Source organism: Lissotriton helveticus, chromosome 1_1, assembly GCF_964261635.1.
Source record: "Lissotriton helveticus chromosome 1_1, aLisHel1.1, whole genome shotgun sequence".
Lineage (NCBI taxonomy): Eukaryota > Metazoa > Chordata > Amphibia > Caudata > Salamandridae > Lissotriton > Lissotriton helveticus.
The window spans coordinates 1,894,699,051-1,894,720,821 of NC_136057.1; the positions used below are offsets into that span (position 1 = coordinate 1,894,699,051).

The following is a 21,771-nucleotide window of genomic DNA, read 5'->3' on the forward strand; positions in this document are numbered from 1 at the left end:
ATCACTCTGTCGCCGCAAGGTGAACTGTCAAACTCAAACCGGCTTCAGCAGAGCGCAGAGCACACTACAATTCCCATGGTACAGCGGTGCACACCAACTTCCCTGACACGCAGCGTACTAGCTTATTTCTGTTACTCCCGCTCACTTCAGTTTACTTCCTGTCGGGTTTCAAGCAAAAATGGCGGCTGTGCTGCAGCAGGTCCTGGAGCGCGCTGAGCTCGCCAAGTTACCCAAAGGGGTGCAGGGCAAGCTCGAGCGGTTCCTCTCAGACCAGCAGACCGAGATCGAAGCCTTGCGCGCCCGCCATGAGAAGAGTCGCGTGGACAGCGGTGAGCATGCGAGCGGAGGCGACCCTGTTGTGTCAATTTCATGTGATGTACTCTAGTTACATGTATGACAGGAAAAGTTCATCTGGCAAAAGTTCTCTGCTAACTTTTGTTGAAGCGTGTTTTCTCAGATTTTATTTTATGGTGTGCTTTTTATGTTTGTGTTACTGTCATGGGAAAACAGTTTCTTGATTATATGTATTGCCATTACTAGATGATGCTTGTGGGTAGCACACCATGTTTGCAGCCCAGTGCTTTTCATTTACAGATTGTCAAGTGTGTTGCTCGCATTGGCGTATTTGTTTCTCTTTAACTGCCAGGAAACCACCTCTTGTCCGTTTGACATATGATGACCCATCAAGTAGCAAAGATGCTTTTGGCAATGTAGCGCACATGTGACGAAGTGATAATGCAAAGTCTTCAGGACTAGATGGCATAACTGTTGGGCTTTTGTTATCAGATTTCTGCCTATAGCTAATGCTATTTGTGCAACATATGTTCTCAACATCGGTTATCAAAGAGGCACGTTTTGAGAAACCTACGGGCAAATTAATGACAAAACTCTGCTCCGGTTTTGGGCTGTAACGTTCCTAATGGAAGCTACGTTTTATGAGACGCTGAAGACAGACTACCATCTAGTCTTCTTTTACAAACCATACGGATGGTATTAGTAGAAGATTTCTCAAATTGTTATTGACTAGACTAGGTAAAATATCTCTCTACCGTTGGCTTACTGTACTTTTAAGAACACTGTTGTAAATAAGTTAAGTAGGCAGCAGGACACGTCTTTCAGTAGTTAAGTTGGATTTATTAAGTTACAAGGAATAAGATAAACAGCAGAGCACAAAACCTCACAGCTGACCAGACCAACTGCCAAGGCTAGAATGCCAACACACCAGATAGAACACAGCTAGGTAAGAAGATAGAAACACAAAGAAAGGACTACAGAGACCAAGAAGCCATACAGAGCTAAGTATACGTTTACAACAAACACACATTCTTTTGTTTTATGTGCACATTAAAATAAATATCATGCCTGGTCTTGATTTTACTTTTTAACACGGCAAAAGATCAGTATGACTTAAATGGAGTTCAAGCCCCAGTCTCTGATAGATCTTTGTAGCGGGCCCAAATGTTTTAAACACAGGAACCCTTTGCAATATTCTGCATTCTGCTAATGGAAGGAAGGAAAAGAGGAAGGAATGGAGGAATGACGTGAAAAGGAACGAAAAAATGTAGGAGCATAGATTAAAAAAAAATATATATATCTAGGGATGAAGAAAGATGAATGGCCAAATTTAGAAAACCGACATGAGAACAGTAGTTAGGCGGGTTTAAATAAGCATGAAGAGAAAGACCAGAGACAAAAGTAGTTTCTGATCATTTGCAAAAATGAAGAAAGGGATAATAGGAAAGTTAGAAGGCAAGAATCTAAAAAAAACTGAGAGAAACAGTAAGAGCAGATTCATTAAGTGTTATTGATCAAGAAATTAGTAAATAGAAGTTGTTAATGTAGTTATCACGCAAGTAAGGGAAGGGCTTCCAGAAAAGAGTGGAGTCAGACAAGGCTGTATCCTCGCCCCTTTTTTGTTTTCCCTTTATATTAATAATTTGGAGCAGTTTCTTTTGGGTCTAAAAGCTGATTGCCCTAGGGTTGGGCAGAGACATATTCCGGTCCTGCTTTACGCGGACGACGCGGTTTTGATAGCGCGTACTCCGCGAAGTCTACAAATTTTGATAGACGGGTTCGTCAAGTTCATGAGCACCTTGGACTTATTTGTCAACCTGAGCAAATCTTATGTGCTCCTGGCCGGTAAAAAACCGTCCTCTAAGTTCACCTATACAATTGGTACTCATATTATAGAGGAGGTTAAAACGTTCTCCTACCTGGGAGTGACTTTTGATGGTGCTTTGCAGTTTAACTCCCTGGTGACAGAACGCTGTAGTAAAATGATTGCCTCTAACGGGGCAATAGCAGGCTATGGCAGGAGATTAGGTCGTTGGAGCCCGGAACAGGTAGTGAATTTGTACCGCTCCGTAACATGCTCAAAAGTAATTTACGGGGCAGAAGTATGGGGATTTGTGAACACTACCAGAATCCAACAGGAAGAGAATAAATACTTGAAATCTGTTCTGAGGGTACCATCCAGCACTGCTGGATTTATAGCACATAGGGAGCTTGGGAGGCCTTACTTGGATGACCTGTTAAAACTCAGGCCAATTGTGGCCTGGTTAAAAATATGGGCTAACCCAGAAGCGCACTTAAGTAGAGAAATCTTACTGGATTGCTTAGACAGGACCAATTGTATGCGCATCCCCTGGCTCAAATACGTGAAAAAATCCCTAGAAGATTTAGGCTTCGGAAACCTCTTCACGAACCCAACAACAATCTTAGCCCAGCATAAAAAACAAATAGGGGAATTTTTTCTAGAGCGGAAAACCCGAGAAAGAGCTGAGGCAGAAATACTTAAAAAAACTGTGAGGGCACATAACCTGGTGAAGAGTGTGGAGGGTATGGAGCCTTACCTGTACCTAATGCATAACGCACAGGACAGATTCCTTATGTGTCGTTTTAGATTAAATTTATTATCTTTTGTGTTGGCTTCACCAGTAGGCTTTTCTATGTCAATTGAGCAGAAGGGACCCTGCGGCTGCGACAACAGGTCTCCGCAGGACACGCTTCATTTTGTTTTGCTCTGTCCATACTACTCTATGCCCAGGCGTAGTTTCCTTGTAAATATTTTAAAAAATGCCCATCTGGAACATGCTAGGGATGCACTAGTCTTCTTGCAAAAAGCCTCCGATCCACTTACCTTGTGTTGTGTAATGAACTTTATTAAGGTTGCGGTCCGATTAAGGATGACTAGGGGCTAGTTATGAAAGTTTTTTACCATCGAATGTATGTTTACTTGTATACAGATATTTTTATCTATGTTAACTTTGTACAAGGATCTTGCTTAATGTTTAATAATTTTTTTTAAACAATGTATATATGCTTGTGCTTTTATGGTGTTTTTTAACCACCGAATAAAGATTCTTGAATTGAATTGAGTCAATAGAAGGAAGTCAAGAGATGAAATAAAGGAGGATGGAGACAGTTGGGGATGAGTAAGGAGGTGAGAAGAAATGTTATTAAATTACTGGTTTGGGGAGGAGAAATAATGGTTTGTAGTCCCGGCACCCCCCAACCTTTACCCAAAAGTATCACTGTAGAGTAATCACTTTATTGATGCCTCAGTGTGCGAAATATAGGTGCTCTTACACACGTTAAGTCTCATATGTAACATTTAAAGCAGTCTCAATACTGGATTTAACATTTTGCTAGTATTTATTCAATGTTTGTGAGTTTGGTTATTTTCCGTGCAAACAAACACATTTAAAGGAGAAGTTACTACCCTAATTTCTCACAGCACTGCTTGTGAGGGAGGAATCCGGAGTGATCATACACACGTAATACACGAGCAGAGCACACAGCAGCATTTTACGTCAATTTGACATTTTGTCAGCTATAGAAGTCTGAACTAATTAGTACATTGCACTTTACGGTAGTCCGAGAGCATCTGGTTTACATCCTAGAGCACTGTGCCTGTGTTAAAATCGTGACCTGCTAAAGATAACGGAAAGGAGGGGAGCAGGCTATTCGGCGATTGTCCCGTGCCTGAACCTGCCTGCTCCCCTTCAGAAAGTATATTGACACCATATTTCATTTGATTGTTCCAAGCCATCTATGTATTGTCTCTGGCCCTCTTTCCTACCTAGGGAAAGAATGTTACAAATTTGAGTAAGGTATGTTTGAAATCTTTGTATATGCAGTCCTTTGTGAGAGACATTAGGAAACAACCTTTAGGTGATGCCACACGATCGAGTGCTTGTTTTAATTTGGTAGCTGTGATGTTGGATACATTTATTATAGCATTAGCAGGGTAATGGACGTCTATTCTAGTCATCCTTTTTCGCAGGATCGGGGTCTTTAACATGCGACTGGTAATGCAGTGGTGCTTGCTATCTGCGAATATGCAATAGTGTGTATGTCATAGATCCTTTGACCTATTAGTTAATATCGCATTTATTCTTTTTGTTTAATAGAAAACGTTGGTTTGTTTATCTAATAATGTTATATTTTATCATTTAGATGGGCATGGTCAAAATATTTCACATTTGTTTCTTTACTCTTTATTTGTAAAGGGCTATAAAAAATTAAGTGAGTTTGTTCTGATCTGTTGTCTTTCTTCTCTTTGTAATGGAGGTAATATTGACCTAGGGCACTTAGATGGACATCTTTATAGGAATGGTGATTTTCTAGTTACTAGAAAAAGTTAATTTCTCCTACGGCTTTAGCAAAATATTAAAGTTAGCACTTAGGATAATGTTTATGTGCATTATACCAGAGTAAAAGTAAATACGTTGTTTTTGTCTGTTGAATGCACAGTGTTAAGTTTGCTTCAATGTTAGAAGAGTGTAGAGTACTCTCATCCAGGTGTAACTCGTAGAAACATAAAACAGTACATGAGACAGTTATGCTTAATTTGTAAAAAACAAAACATAAGTGCCAGGACTCTCGTCAGGAGACCACTGCAGCTTGCAACACACATTGCCCCTGCTACTAACCATCACACTCCTACAAGAGTGACAATTCAGACTGTTCCAGGCCCCAAAGCTAGAAGAATGGCTTGGGCGGTAGGTAGTTGTCATTTTTAATGCATATTGAATTCATTAACTGCTGTTGTGATTATCGTTAAATTAGCCAGACAGCGCCACCATGTGGCAAACTGTCACAAGCACTAGTGTTGACAATTAAGTGCCGGTGGCGAGCACCGGAAACCACCGGCTCAAATTAAGCACTGGAGACAGTTACCTAGTAGGTAGATGTTTAGCATTGGTGGCTGAGCAGGTTATCAGTTGAGGCATCCCCTCTAAAACGAGTTTGTCTACAGCTTCGTGGGATTGAGAAACCAATCTCTAAAATGAATGTCTCCTTCACCTAGAACGAGGGGACCTTCAGTCCTCGCTCTTGTATTTACCCATTCCCTATATGTTTGTTGTCAGATTGAAAATTAAGTTTTTTTCATCCTATACATTTTATCCCCATAGGCGATAGCTAGGAGTGCTCTTATATAATATATAATAAATGGAACCTGCTTGTTTTGCCCACAAAACCTGAGGCATCAGCTGCTTTTTTAGGTGATCTGTCAATTGACTTCACAACTAGATGCCAGGCACAGGATAACTTTAGCAGGCCCTTGCACTATTGAGTCAAAAGCCATGCACTTGCCTGTGATTTGTTTTGATGCAGGACTGCTCAGGCAGTTTAAAGGATTGACACTGAGATATGCGGTAATGCTCAGGTCACCAGGTTAAAGCCTGGCAAGGCCGATTTTGAAACCAATCAATCCTCTCTTCCATTCTCCACAATTTGGGCCATAATTACTTGGCCTATTTCACTTACTACTTTGTTAGATTTCAATTTACAGGAAGTATGAGTTCCTAGGTTGTTTAAGTACATTGTCATCTTGTCTTCCTTTTTAATATCCTTTTCATTTTGTGTTCCTTTTAATATTTTTAGTATTCTGTTGAAAACACAATTGTTTTTAATGCAGAACACAGGATATTTCAGAGTGCATGAATCCTGGCGACGGTCATGTTTCCTATTCCAGTAATTTTGAGTATGAGGAATTGCCACATATACAGTCTTGCCTGGTAAATTCAACTGCTGCATGACCGTCTACTCATGTAATTCTTGTCTAAGAATAACGTGACTCTCAGAACACTGCTCCCTTCCTCTATAGCTTCAATAATCTATAGAGATAAAATCCTTCCAACATACCAACCAGCACCCTGGGCCTATAAATGTTATGGGTCAAGGACAACAAGTCTTGATGTTTATTTTTCCCTTTGATAAGTAGGTGCAGCACATTGCACTACAGACCCTTTTGCTGCTTGTTTGCTGTACCATGGTATAGCTGTAGGAAAGAGTACTTTCTGCCTATAATTCACAATATGCAGCCATATGTAGATGTTCAAAATGATAAATGTGGCTTATTAATGTAAACCAGTTACATTAGCTGTAATATAAAACACATACTCATGTTTGCAAGATTTAACAATTTTGGACTATTTATAATGTTCCCAGAATACTCTCTATTAAATGCAAGTGCACCCAGAAGAATTGAAGCAATGTTAGTAGTTATGTATTGAAAACAAACCATGTACCCAAAAATATTTGGAATGTAAAACGGACAAAAGGATGTAACCAGGGTTGGTAAACTAGCAAACAGTTTTTTTTGCTGTCAAAATAAAAGGTGCCCAAGAAATATTTGCAACTTAAAGAATAGACACTGGTTACAGTGTTGCAAAACTACTGAGCAGCTTTTTCTACTGTCTAAACTAAAGTTAATTTCTCTACTGTATCCTGTATTAGCATGTGTTTAATGCATGCCAATATTTAAAAAAGAAAACTTTGTGCCACATCTAAAAAATGGGTCTACATTATTAGTCACAAAAGTAAATTATTGACCTTGCATAAGTTTAGAATTACTATTTTCAGGAATGCATAAGAGTTTACCGCTGTAGGGATGGCTGGCAAAAAGCCTGAAGCGGATGCAAGGAAAGAGAATGACTCTGGTGACCATCCCTTTTACTCAATGTCTGATCCTTCAGATACCTCCGGGGATGAAACTGAGCCTGACAAGCGCAAGGAAATAGATAGTCCAAAAGCGGTCCGCAAGCAAGGGGTCATTGGCTTGGGCACAGGATATCGATCTGCTGAGAGCGCAGACTCCTTTCAGTGATACTATTCATTTATGGCTGAGACTGAAATGTCTAGTGCTATCCAATCTAATTCTGAAACTATTGAGAAACCTGAGGACATTTCCCTAGCAGTTATCTATCAGATCATCATGGCCCACAGGGAGGAGACCCTCACAGAGTCTGAGTATGCAAGGGGCCTGTCGCAAACTCCAGAATTCGGTACGGAGGGTTGCGAAATCCTGTTCTGAGTTTGCTGACCGGTTCAATGTGGCTGAGACTTCTATATCAAATCTCGAGGATGAGCTTGCAGCGCAGAAGGTGACGACCGAGACCTTGCGCAATCCTAAACAATGACACCCTCTGGAAAATCACGTATTTTGAAAATCTCCTCTGCCGCAATAATCTCCGGGTGCTGGACATTCCTGAGGGGGCTGAGGGGCAAGACGCACAACAATTTGTCATTGAACTCTTTACCGAAGCCTTTCCTGGACTAACTCAATGGTACTGGAGCCGGGAGATTCAGAGGGCACACAGGTTTCCGTTTGTTCAACGTAACAGGTCAGGCCAGAACTCTGTAAGACCATGGGCGATTTTAATATCACTCAATAACTTTCTGGCAAAAGAGGCAGTATACGACCTGGCACGCCTGGATAGAAAGAAGAACAGGAAGGGGATAGAGTTTTTTGTGCGCCCCGATTACTGCCCTCTTGCTGTTGAAAAAAGATGGCAATTATGCCAGCTCATCACACCATTTCGCGATAAGGGGGCACATACATTTCTCATAAATCCCGCTAAGCTTAAAGTCATCCACAATGAACATGTGCGGTTTTTTACAGCTGAGTGAGCCGCTAAAGAGTATCTGCTAGCCTTATAGTTGACATGGGGCAAGGAACGGAATGAGGAACGGAAGGGAAAAGGAAAGAAGGAAGGGGAGTAAATGAAGGGCGGGGGAGGGAAAAAAATATATAGACCTGTCACGTTGGTAGTATGTGAAATCCCTCTCCTTATTATGTACAAAGCCCATTGTAATATGGTTTTCACTTTTTTTCTTTTTTTTCTGGGTTTGCTGTAATATGGTGGGCTGTGAATCTCAACACTGGGTGGGGCGGGGGGGTCCGGGATTGGAAAAGCTGGATCCATCGCGGAGACTGTCTCTCGAAGCCTCTTGTTTGGGGTTTGAGTTGGGAGGGGGTAGGACATTGCTCCGGCCGGAGCCGTGTATGGGGGATGTGGGAAGGGGGCTGGGTGGGGGTTGGTGCGGGGGGTTGGGGGGGGGGGGGGTGTTGGGTAGGGGAAAAAAAATAATCCATGATGGTACAGTGAAGAGAGACCAGAAATTTCGATGGTCTTGGGTACACTTAAAGGTACAGGGAAAACAGATGGGGGATAGTGGTACATGTGGAGGTATCCGGTGTTGATCCCTGAATGTTAGTGGTTTAAACAATCACAATAAAAGGCAACGGGTTGCGAATGAGCTGCGGATGCCTCAGAGTGACCTGATATGCCTACAGGAAACTCATATCGCATGGGCCAAAAGAAAATTATTAGCGGATTTAGGCTTTACAGTATTGATTTGTACAGAGCAGTCCACCACCACACGGGGTTGCAATCTTGACTAAAAATCATATACAAGGGACAGGCAGAGCACTGGCAGACAAACAAGGGAGGTAGGCTATTGTTGAAGGCAAGATTGGAAGGCAGAAGTGCACGGTATGTTCCATATATGGTTCAAACTTTGATGATGCTCTAATAATTGACAGGCTTGATGTAGAATTGACCTTATGGTCCACTCCGTTGATCATGTGCGGTGATTTAAATATACACCTTGGGCCTAATGCTCTACAAGATAATTACATTTATTAAGGAAGGAAACCAAGGGTATTCAAGGCGCTACAGTCTCTTCTGGTTGATCACGGGTTGGTGGATGCTTGGGCTACCTTAAGAGGGGAGGAGCCAGGGTATACCTTTTATTCTTGTCCGCACCATAAATTGGTAAGGCTGGACTACTTTTTCATGTCAAGTCTTTTGCTGGCTGTAGCTAAAATACATTTATACCCAAGGCTTACCCCAGACCATGGCCCTCTAGTGTTAAACCTAAGGCTGCCTCGGACTGGAATCAAGCCGCGAGCCTTTTCATTTGATAGGAAGTTGCTGTTAGATTAACATTTCGTAGCTCATATAAAGACATGGATTGAGCAATTTTTTAGTAGAAGAAGCTCTCCCGCCTAGGGAGAGAACAACCCAACGCACTACTTTCAACGGACCAAAGGTCTGATTCATTAATTCAACTGTGAGGTTATTCGTACTCAAGATGAAGGAATGTTCAAATATATAGTTTATTCATATCCATGTCAGGATTTCAATGTAGATGGTACATATCAGTTATCTGTACTCCACACGTATGTTCAGGTGTGTTATCACATCACACAACCCAATGCATTTCGGGCATGGCCCGTCGTCGGGGGAATTACTCTACAAACAAAAACATACAAGGACCAAATGTAATATACACGTAAAAATATCAGCAAAAACCAAACTTAAGTACAATCCCAGTGAATGTGTGTTTTGAAACATGAAAAAGTGCTCGACTGAGTAACCGTGACAAAGAAGCGAAAGTACGTGACGCTTTAAAGAAAGATATAGCCTTAGAACCAAAAGTCACAACCGAACCATAAACCATAGTAAAACTCAATATATAGTGACTAGTTCAATCAAACGGGTGCACAAGGTAGGATGAGTCTTCAGTAATCCAATATCCACCACCAATCATGCAGTAAGGAAACGAGTACCCGGTCATGGGTACTTACTCGTGTGGATGTAACAGCGGGACTCCGGAGAGTTCCACGAGGTGAACGCGCAGTGAAAGAACAGGAAGTCAGAATATACACAACAGTAAAAATAGAGATAGGACTGAACGTGATAAACGAAGAGTGGGCGCCATCTTGAAAGGTGCAAACCAGTAAAACGAAAGTATAGTGGACAGATAAGAGATGATTCAACATACAGGAAGACAAAAAGAATCACAAATAACACAAAAATTCAATGCGATCATTGAGACCCAACGGGGCCATCGTGGAAAGATACCGGATCCAAAAGTTCTCTCTCTTTAGTAGATGGTTCTTGTTGTTGCATGTGATAGGGACTTGTTCCAATATTTGGAATTTGAGCTGAGCCACTGTATGTCTGTTCTCAAGAAAGTGGGTAGCCACACTAGACTTTTGTTTTTCAGTGCGAATGTTGCTCTTGTGTTCCAAGATTCTCGTGCGAATCATTCTCTCAGTGTGGCCCACATAGCATTTGCCACATGGGCATTTTAGAACGTAGATCACATTCTTGCTGCTACACGTTGCGTTAACATTCAACTTGATAGGGAAACCTTTCATCGGGTGATTCATGATATTGCCTTGGATGCTGTTATGACAGTTGCTGCAATTGTAGCATGGTTTAAAGCCACTGTACATTACTGCGGATTTGGGACTGCTGGTGTTCAGAATCTCTTTCAAATTTTTACCCCTGGTGAAGGCAAAGATGGGGGGTTCTGAAAATAAACCATTAAAATCAGACTCATGTGTCAAGATAGACCAATGTTTGCGGATGATCCTTTGAAATTGTGGAGAGGCTTTAGAAAACTTAGAGACTACCACCATACGTTCGGTGGGGGTCTTGCGTTTCGGTTGTAGCAAAGAAGCTCTACTATGTTTCTCACTTCTCTGGATAGCCAAATCCAAAATGGGAGTAGGGTATCCCCGTGCTCGTAAACGATCAAGGACAGTTTTGATCTGAGTCTTGCTCTCGTCAGGCCTAGAAACGATTCTTTTCACCCTGAGAATCTGCGCATAAGGCAAGTTGTTTTTGAGTCCCATCCGGTGGAAGCTGTGATAATGTAGGGTAGAGTTTCTGTCTGTGGGCTTACGGAAGACCGTAGTGGACCAGTCTCCCACATCTCTTAGTATTTTCACGTCCAGAAAATGGACGCAGGATGTACTATGTTCCCAAGTGAATTGAATGCGCTGTGTGACTTGATTCCAAGTGTTGAGGAAAGTAATGAGTCTCATTAGAGCCTGCCCAAAGTAAAAAAATGTCGTCGATATACCTCAGGTATAATCGACCATTTTCTTGCCAAAGGTCTTGAGAGAAAATGTGATTCTCTTCGAAGTTTCGCATGAAAATATTGGCGTAGCAAGGAGCAGCCGAATTTCCCATGGCCGTACCGTTAAGCTGTAAGAACCATTTGTCAGAGACGGTGAAATAGCTATGATATAGCGTAAACAAAGTCAGTTCCATAAGAAATATTTTCAGATCTTGGTCAATGTCAGAATGGGCCAAAGTACTCTCGATGGCATCAATACCTCCGTCATGGGGGATTGAAGTATAAAGGGAACTGACGTCCACGGTGCACATGATGAGATGGTCGTTTTTTAGGGTATTCATGACTGGTTCCAATTTCAAAATGAAATCAGTTGTGTCTTTAACAAAGGAATCTGCTGAGATGACAAATGGTTGGAGATATTTATCCAAGAATTTTCCTACGTTTTCGTGAATGCTGTTTCTAGTAGACACAATGGGTCTACATGGAGGATTTGACGGGTGTTTGTGTAGTTTTGGTAGTAAGTACAAGACAGGAGGTCTAGGATTGATGGGTGTGAGATATCTTTTGGTTTTGTCGTTAATAGTGCCATTGTCAAACGCCTTATTGATGATGATCATCAGATCATTGGTGTATTCCTTGGTGGGATCTCCAGGGAGAATGTCATATGTGTCGGTGTCTCCGACATGAGCTGTGATTTTGTCCATGTAGAAGTTGGTGTCCATGACTACCAGAGCCCCTCCTTTGTCTGCATTTTGACAGATGATGTTAGGGTTGTCTGCAATTTTCTGGAGTGTGTTTCTCTCTTTACGGGTGAGGTTTCGCTGTCTGTATGAATGGAAGTTTTAAGATGTCTTGTCTGACTAAGTTCTCGAACGTGTCGATGATTTTGTGGCTTGATGGTGCCAGAAACGTGCTGTGTGGTCGTAGACCTCTGAGCATGTCTTCCTCCTGTGTAGTGATGGGGCAAATATTGCGAAAGTAGTGTTTCAGACGCATATTGCGTATCAATTTGAACGCGCTCACTTCAAGTTCCAATGTATTCGTACCAGAGGTAGGAACGAATGATTGTCCTTTCTGAAGGATGCGTGTTTCTTCGTCGGACAAGACCGTTGAGGAAATGTTAATCACTAGGTTCTCTTCCATGTTCAGCGTCTTCCTTTTACTTTTTTGTTTTTCGCAGGCGGTGTTTTTTCCGGTTCCTCGGCGGGTTTTTCCCCCCCGGGTTCTTTTTGTTGGGTGGTACCAGGCTCTAAAAAAGGAACCGCAGTATTGTTGGAGGTGCTGGGAGTTTGAGCATCAGTATCTGGTCGGCTCTGTGCAGGTCTTGTTCTTTGATCATCCTCTGAGGATGAAGTTTCATTGGCGGAGAATGGATTATATGGCTTGTTGGGACGCCGGCGGGCGTATGCCTCGGCCCAGGAATAAACCTCGCCGAGTTTGTAGTCTATAGTATCCCTTTTAAATTTCCTGAGTTTTCGCTCTTGTGTCTCACGTACATGTTTATCCAATTGGATGTTGATGTCCTCCAAGGATTTTTTTAGTTCTTCTGCGGTCATGGTGTCGTCTAGTTCCTTTCTCACGTTTGTGATTTCTAGTGTGAGTTCCTCCAAAGTCTTGGATAGCTCCTCCACAATCAATAAAATAAGATCGAGGGAACATTTATTTAAGATCGAATACCAACGTTCCACAAACTTGGTATTATTTTTACAGAGAAGAGGTTTTAGTGGGACCCGTAGGCCACGGGGGATCCGTTGCACACGATGGTACCGGATGAGGGTGCTAGCATGAAGTTTTTGATTAGAATGTTTTTTTAAAAGGTAGAGTAATTGACGGAGATTACTTTCTGCACTTCGGGTGTTACCAGTGACGATGACATCCTCCTGTATCATCCCATAGATTTTATCCGCATCATCTGTGGTGTATGCGAAAGTGCTTGCTTTCTGGTCGGTCATTCCAGAAACCGAATCAAAATTCATGGTGTAGGCGTGCTGAGTTCCGGTGGCAGAAAAATAGAAATGTTGAAGAGTGGTACTCGCACAGCAGGGGTATTCCTTAAAAATGAGGAATTGTAAAGAGTTTTCGTGTGCAGGAGGGTGGGAAACACTGTCTAGCCTTGCAGTGTGTCAATGAACATAGTAGAAGAAGCTCTCCCGCCTGGGGAGAGAACAACCCAACGCACTACTTTCAACGGACCAAAGGTCTGATTCATTAATTCAACTGTGAGGTTATTCGTACTCAAGATGAAGGAATGTTCAAATATATAGTTTATTCATATCCATGTCAGGATTTCAATGTAGATGGTACATATCAGTTATCTGTACTCCACACGTATGTTCAGGTGTGTTATCACATCACACAACCCAATGCATTTCGGGCATGGCCCGTCGTCAGGGGAATTACTCTACAAACAAAAACATACAAGGACCAAATGTAATATACACGTAAAAATATCAGCAAAAACCAAACTTAAGTACAATCCCAGTGAATGTGTGTTTTGAAACATGAAAAAGTGCTCGACTGAGTAACCGTGACAAAGAAGCGAAAGTACGTGACGCTTTTTTACTAAAGAGAGAGAACTTTTGGATCCGGTATCTTTCCACGATGGCCCCGTTGGGTCTCAATGATCGCATTGAATTTTTGTGTTATTTGTGATTCTTTTTGTCTTCCTGTATGTTGAATCATCTCTTATCTGTCCACTATACTTTCGTTTTACTGGTTTGCACCTTTCAAGATGGCGCCCACTCTTCGTTTATCACGTTCAGTCCTATCTCTATTTTTACTGTTGTGTATATTCTGACTTCCTGTTCTTTCACTGCGCGTTCACCTCGTGGAACTCTCCAGAGTCCCGCTGTTACATCCACACGAGTAAGTACCCATGACCGGGGACTCGTTTCCTTACTGCATGATTGGTGGTGGATATTGGATTACTGAAGACTCATCCTACCTTGTGCACCCGTTTGATTGAACTAGTCACTATATATTGAGTTTTACTATGGTTTATGGTTCGGTTGTGACTTTTGGTTCTAAGGCTATATCTTTCTTTAAAGCGTCACGTACTTTCGCTTCTTTGTCACGGTTACTCAGTCGAGCACTTTTTCATGTTTCAAAACACACATTCACTGGGATTGTACTTAAGTTTGGTTTTTGCTGATATTTTTACGTGTATATTACATTTGGTCCTTGTATGTTTTTGTTTGTAGAGTAATTCCCCTGACGACGGGCCATGCCCGAAATGCATTGGGTTGTGTGATGTGATAACACACCTGAACATACGTGTGGAGTACAGATAACTGATATGTACCATCTACATTGAAATCCTGACATGGATATGAATAAACTATATATTTGAACATTCCTTCATCTTGAGTACGAATAACCTCACAGTTGAATTAATGAATCAGACCTTTGGTCCGTTGAAAGTAGTGCGTTGGGTTGTTCTCTCCCTAGGCGGGAGAGCTTCTTCTACTATGTTCATTGACACACTGCAAGGCTAGACAGTGTTTCCCACCCTCCTGCACACAAACTCTTTACAATTCCTCATTTTTAAGGAATACCCCTGCTGTGCGAGTACCACTCTCTTGAGCAATTTTTTCTCATAAATCGGAACAGTGCAGGGATTAGGTGTGTATGGGATACTTTTAAAGCCGCTTTCAATGGGAAGCACTCAGCTTCGGCTTATATAAGCAAAAACAAATGCGAGCATTGCAGGAACTATATGCTAGTCTAGCTGTAGCAGAAGAAAAACTCATGCAAGGTATACATGGGGGCCAGGAGATTACTGCTCTTCAAACCGAAGTGGCCCTGGGCAAGGCCAAAATAAATCTCCATTGGAGTAAAGAGATAGCCAAGAAATACTCGATCAACAAACCGATAAACTATGAATATGGGGAGGCAAGCGGGTGCTGCCTGGCACAGAAACTTAGATCTAAAGAGGCGGCCCAGAGGATCAGCTCAGTGGTTGATTCTAGGGGCAACCTCATAGAAACTGACGCTGGGATTTTAAATGTGTTCTATGATTTCTATGAAGCATTATATACGGGGGAACGTTATGACCCACAAGTTGGGGAATCCTTGCTACAGCATTTTTGTGTTCACAACTTGGATAGGCAAAATGCTATTAGAGGCCCCGATGTCTATGGAGGAGTTGGAAAGAGCCACTAATAGTTTAGCACTGGGTAAAGCTGCAGGATCTGATAAACTTCCATTGGAAAAATGCAAAACTTTTTTGGGAATATTAAAGACCAATATGCTTTCCACGTTTCTACAGGCTGAGGCAGGAGCTCCCCCTTTAACATGGGACAAGGCCAGCAATCATAGTCTTTAAAAAAAAAAAAAGAATTTATTAGATGCCGAAAATGCGTTTTACCGGGTCGCATGGGGATTTTTATGGCTGTATTACGTTTTCGTGGTTTTAAACAAAACTTTATTTCTGCCGTGCAAGTCTTATATCGCCAACCTACAGCTAGAATCTGCATTATGGGCTTAGAATCTACCCCCGTACATATCACACGGGGAACAAGGCAGGGATGCCCCTGTTCTCCCCTGCTGTTCTCTTTGTATATAGATCTGTTTTTAAAAATGTTAGAACATAGCTCAAGGATTGAGTCTGTAATTTGGAGGCAAGAGCATTCCCGTGCGTTTGCATACGCAGACGATGTAGCAGTGGTAATGCCGTACCCTTTAATAGCTATGCCAGATATAGAGCAATTGGCGTTACAGTTTGGTGCTGCTTCAGGCTACAAACTCAATATTGCTAAGACACAAATCTTATGTTCTAATATTGCTGCATTTGATGATCCTAGGATCCTGAGCAAGGTAATATATCTGGGGATCACGCTGAGGACTTGTTTAAAATCACTGGTGGAGGTTAACTGGCGTAATATTCTAAATGATGTGCGCAAACAATTGGACCAGTGTGAATGCTTGCATATCTCTATTGTAGGACGATGCAATGTTCTTAAGATGTTGATTCTTCCCAAAATTTTATATTTTTTTAGATCTGTGCCACTGGAGATCTCGCGGGCTAAGCTGGCAATGTTACAATCTATTTGCCCCAGATTTTTGTGGGCTCAGGGTAAATCCCGGAGAGCCATGCGATCTGACTCTTCCTCGGGAGAAAAGTGGTTGGGCTGTCCCTGATTTCACCTTGTATTATTTTGTATATATATTGCAGCATATGAATATTTTATTAACTGGGGTAGAACCGATTAGCACGGCCGAAGCCCCTTCGATATATCAAATGTTGCTGGGCAGCGATGCCAAAAATCGGCTGTTCGTTAATCTCGAGATGAGCTACTATAAGAAAACTAGGTTCTAAATACTGCTTATAAAGTATGGAAGGCAGTGAAAAAGTACTATAGACTAGAGGAGGTATCGCTATATACCCCGTTAACTGCCACAACTCTCCTCCCACAGATATTTTGGGACCGGATTATAGATAGGTGGCGGGCTAAAGGGGTTCAATATATTGGTGATTTCTAGATCAATGGGGAGTTGATGTCCTTTGAAATGTTAACTGATAAATATCATCTCCTCCGGTCTGAATTCTTCAAATATTTGCAAGTCCGCGATTATGTAAACATCAACGGAACATTGAAGTAAATCCTGTCATTGAAGCCGTGAGGAAAAATGTACCTATTGATACACTGTACAACTTACTGTTAGATACTAAGGGTAGTGACTTAGAGATGCAAAATATCAAATGGGACAACAGGCTGGGGTGCCTTGGCACTCTGGTTGAAACCTCTATTGAATTGGCAGGGAGATTATTAATGTCCGCTAACCTTCGTGCACAACATTATAAGACTGTTTCTAACCTTTATTATGCCTCTGCTAAATTGTCTAAATGGGGGGGGGAGGAGGGGGTCTAATGATGGAAAATGTTTTCGCTGCGGGACAGATGATGCCGATATTGTACATATCTTTTACACTTGTAGGCATTTAAACATCTTTTTTGGCCATTTAAAGAAGTTTCTAGCGGAAATGTTGGGGGGTGGGGGGGCAGTTAGGCTATCCACTGCTCATGTATTGTTGGAGGTAGCTGAGGTAGAGGAATCTGATCAATTGCTTTACAGATTTCGGTACCTGATCTGTCTAGTTACAGCTGTTGCTAGGTTATGTATTGCCTCAATGGCTTCAGAAGGATGCACCATCTTTTTAATTATGGAGGGCTAGATTTCTATCTATGTTTAATATAGAATATAGTTTATATGCTTTGAAAGGTAACAGGAAAAAGAAATTAGGCTGGGAGATTTGGGGACCGGTGGTCTCCTAAATGGACGAATGAGTGGACTAGATGGGGAATTATCTCTGACATATGCACCCAGCACCTCCGGGAATAATAATAATAATAATAATTATTATTATTAGCTATGTTTTTATTTTTTTGTCTTTTCTGTGTACTATGTTTGGTATCAATTCTGTTGAATAATTTGGGTTAATGAACTGTAATGTATTGAATCTATCATGGATTAATACATTTGTTTTAGAAAAGTTTACAGACGTAGGTCTGGAAAATGGCAACCTTCCCAGGTGTACGCCAAAGAAACATTTATGTCAATCACCTTATTGCAGTAGTATAGATAAACATTACATAACAATGGGGTGACCCACAAATAACCCGAAGGACCTGGGTAAATTGCGATATATATCAAAAATGGTCCTATGGGAGAGACCACCAAAAAAGGAAAAAGCTAAAGCAATTACCTAATCCAACTTAATTTTTCAATTGCAACCTCCTTGTCTCGAAGGAAGGGAGTAGAAAATTGCTTCTATTAATACGGATGAGCATGTAAAACAATATTAACTCTTATTACACAAAAAACAGTAAATGCCTGATTTAAAAAAATTGTTATTGTATGAAAATCAACAGCGTCTTTCAGGCAGAGAGGAATTTACTATTAGATGGTGAGTGTGATGGGATTTGTGCAATGAAGTCCTCTTTCTACACTGCAGTTACATGTAGATTTACTGGGAGTATCGGGAACTCAAGCAGGAACTTTCATTTGAGTCTTTCTTCACTGCCACTTTATATAAGGGCTCTGATTAATTTCCCTGCAGATGAGGAGCCGGTTGGCCTTTCTCACCTGTATGATTAATTCATCTGATCGCTCACAAAATGATTCATAATTCCAGGTTGTTCCCTTTCCATTCAGTCACCAAGTCCTGATGAAAACCGCTGTGGAGTCTTACACTAGCCCTTCTCCCTGTCGCCAGGTCGAAATTTCGACCCTTTACACATCCTTGATGTATATTTGGTCCTTAAAGGGGCGCTTATGATCTATTCAATTGCCCTGGATCACTGAGATCTTATTTATGCTGTGAAATAAATGTAACGGACAGGCTTCTCTGTAATGATTAGGATATATGTAAGAGATCTATTTTCCCCTTCTTTTCTCTATTGCATTTCCACCCACGGGCAATCTTTGAGCAATATTTTCTCTCATTTTCTTTCTGGAGAGACCAAGTGTAAATAATGCATTGAAACTGTTGGTTTTCATATTTAAATAAAATATATATATATATTCATGCATTTATCATTTTATGTGTGATAAGAGTTGATTATGTTATATATGCTCTTCTGTATTAATTGAAGCAATCTTCTACTCCCTTTCTCCGAGCAGAGGAGGTTGTGATTGATTAATTAAAAGTTGGATAAGGTACTTTGTTTAGTTTTTTCCTTTTTTGGTGGTCTCTCCGATTGGACCATGGACCATTGTTGATATGTATTGGAGTATAAATGCAGTCATAATTATTTTTTTCCTCCTGAGGTAAAGTATTTCCTCTGCACCCCTCCTTCCCCATTGCGAAACCAATTTCTCTACTCATCTACAGTTTTCCCCCCTTTGGGAAGCCTTTGTCTATTCAGGAAAATGTTTTACACCCTCCCTTGTCAGCAGTAAATGTCTACCTTTTGGAGACCAGTTTGTTGAAAAACATATTTGCAAGTTTGTTAATGTGCACAAAATTGTGAACATCATCGCATCAACAATCACTTCTAGCCTACTCCCATTCCTGTGATTGTTGTCATCAAAGTCTTCATTCAAGTAAATCCTTTTTTCAGGGCAAAACCAACTTTTGCTAAAGCAATCCAAACTTGCACGTGGAGATAAACCATAACACTTTGACTCAAACAAGTCTTTGCAGAGTTTACCTAGCTATAAAATATAAACATCCATTCATTGTGCCATCCTAGAAAAGTCTGGCACAGTGAGATGCAGTTCTTTTCCGAAGTACACTGTGATGAAGTGGAGAATGTCCAGTTGGGGGCCGTAGCCTTGATCTGCAGTTTGCAACCTAGGCAGGGGCTTGCAATTGGCATCTGAATTTAAGCTAAAATATAAATAAGTAAAGTATATTTCCCAGGACAATGCACAAGAGCTTCCTCTTACACTAAAGAAGGCGCAATGGTGCAATTTGTGGAATGCTCAAACACACAAAAGGTATTGGGTGGAATGCTTGCAAATAGTCTGAACCATGGACAGTCCCACTAGGTAGCATTCTGACCCACTGTTTTTAGCCCACTGTGCCACTCTAGACCGCGGCCAGCCCCACTCACCTCCTGGTGTCTATCCCGAACTGCCAGGCTAAGTCCAATCCAGAAGGGAACCCAGACTGGTTTCATTCTTGCTATACCTCGTCAGTAAGTTAGAACTGGCAAGGGACCCACATCTGGCCATGCTTATGACCATTTAGGTTTTAGGAAATACACAAAGGGTGATGGTAATAGTGCTGGTATATATTGTATGCCACTGATAATCACTCTGGGTAGTGGTGTTCCCCATGGTGTAATGTGAACCTGCAGGCTTGAAAAAAGTACACCAATTCAAAGCATTAACCTCCGAAATTAAAATACACAAGTATAGGCGAATTTTTAGAAAGGAATAAAATAAAGGTTGAATAGAACATTAATAAGGTAGTCAAATGTCCTAAGTCATTTCATGAAAACATTCATTTGTAGGTATGACCTCTTACCAAATTTTCAAAGAACTAACATGCAGCTATAGCTAATAATTATAAATAATTTGTCTACTTTTGTAGGTATCTGCCACACATTTTAAAAGTTGAACTGCTTTAAGTAGAGTTAAGGAATATTGCATTGCCCCATACATTTCACAGTGAAGTATTCAAAGAAGTGGTGGGTGGTATGCTTGAATTAATCTCAGCCACTGTAATTACTCCGGCCGCATCCCAGTCCATCACTATTTTGCACACCATGCCACCTCCGGTTTGACCAAGCCATATGCAAATCAGGCTTGGCCCTTCTACAACTGGAAACAGTCCAACCCGAACTGCCAGGCCGGGTCCTCCCTGAACTGGAACACAAGCAGCCATTTCATAGTCAGTAACTCCAGTGTTGCTGGGCTTGACATGAAACCTATATTGAACACTGTCAACGACACTCCAATGTTTGCCGTTTAAAACCAGCATTTACAATGCATTAGGTCTCGCATTTCGAGAATTTGAGCTATTGCTATTGTAAATGACACTGTCTTTTATTAAAGTGTTTTGAAAACCTGCAAGTGGTGCCTAAACACTCACTTTGTGCTTATAGTCCGTGCTTATGAACTACAAGGCTGGCAGTAAAAGAGGCACAGTTACTGCCAGCCTTGCTTCTCTTAAGCAACGAATATAAATACAATTAGTCGCATTGAAATGTGACAAAATAATTATACTAATTCCAGATTAGGTTTTACTATCTGTGGAGCTGATGAAGGGAAATATATAGAAGGTCTAATATAAATGAGATGTGGTGGGTGCAGTACAGAAAGCGGCACCTAGATTTCCCTAGTAAGCAAGGCACCAGCACTGCAGGTCTAGTTGCAGTGACATAAGTTGTGCCTAGAGGTCCCTAATGAGCATCATAAACTTTGAAGATATGGTAAATCTACCCTACCCATAATGCATTGCATGTAAGACCGTACCACGAGTACATTCAAATAGCTATGTCCATGTATACAATTAGTAGCTTTGAAATTAGTATATTAATTCCAGATTAGGTTGTACTCTATTTGGAGCTGAAGAAGGGAAATTTTATAGAAGGTCTAATATAAATGAGATGTGGTAGGTGCAGTACAGCATGCTGCGCCTAGATGTCACAAGTGAGCAAAGCACAAGCACGGCTTGTCTAGGTGCGGTAGCACAAGCTGCGCCAGACGTCCTAGTGCTTGCTAGGTGCACTGCTTGTCTAGGTGCACTAGCTCAAGCTGTGCCTAGAGATCCCTAGTGAGCAAGGCATCCGCACTACTTGTTTAGGTGCAATAGCACAAGCTGCGCCTAGATGTCCCTAGTGAGCAAAGCACCAGCACTGCTTGTCTCGGTGCAGTAGCACAAGCTGTTCCTAGAGGTCCCTAGTGAGCATCATAAACTTTGAAGATATGGTAAATCTACCCTAGGCCATAATGCATTGCTTTCAAGACAATACCACGAGTACATTCAAATAGTTATGTCCATGTATACAATTAGTAGATTTGAAATGTGACTATATAATTATTATAGTAATTCCAGATCAAGTTGTACTCTGTGTGGAGCTGATGAAGGGAAATTTATAGAAGGTCTAATATAAATGTGAGCTGTGCTAGCGAGTGACCACTACCAATCTAGATTAGG

General features: G+C 41.4%; 1 protein-coding gene across 4 annotated transcripts in view; it reads left to right on the top strand.

The window, feature by feature from the left end:
- The first annotated feature begins 149 nt into the window (after positions 1-149).
- Positions 150-21,771, top strand: part of TPR (translocated promoter region, nuclear basket protein) — a 728,231-nt gene continuing 706,609 nt past the window's right edge. For all 4 annotated transcript variants that reach the window (XM_078642622.1, XM_078642637.1, XM_078642629.1 and 1 more), the window contains exon 1: positions 150-329. In XM_078642622.1, the coding sequence (XP_078498748.1) occupies positions 179-329 (151 nt within the window). In that variant the 5' untranslated portion in view covers positions 150-178. The remainder of the gene's footprint in view (positions 330-21,771) is intronic.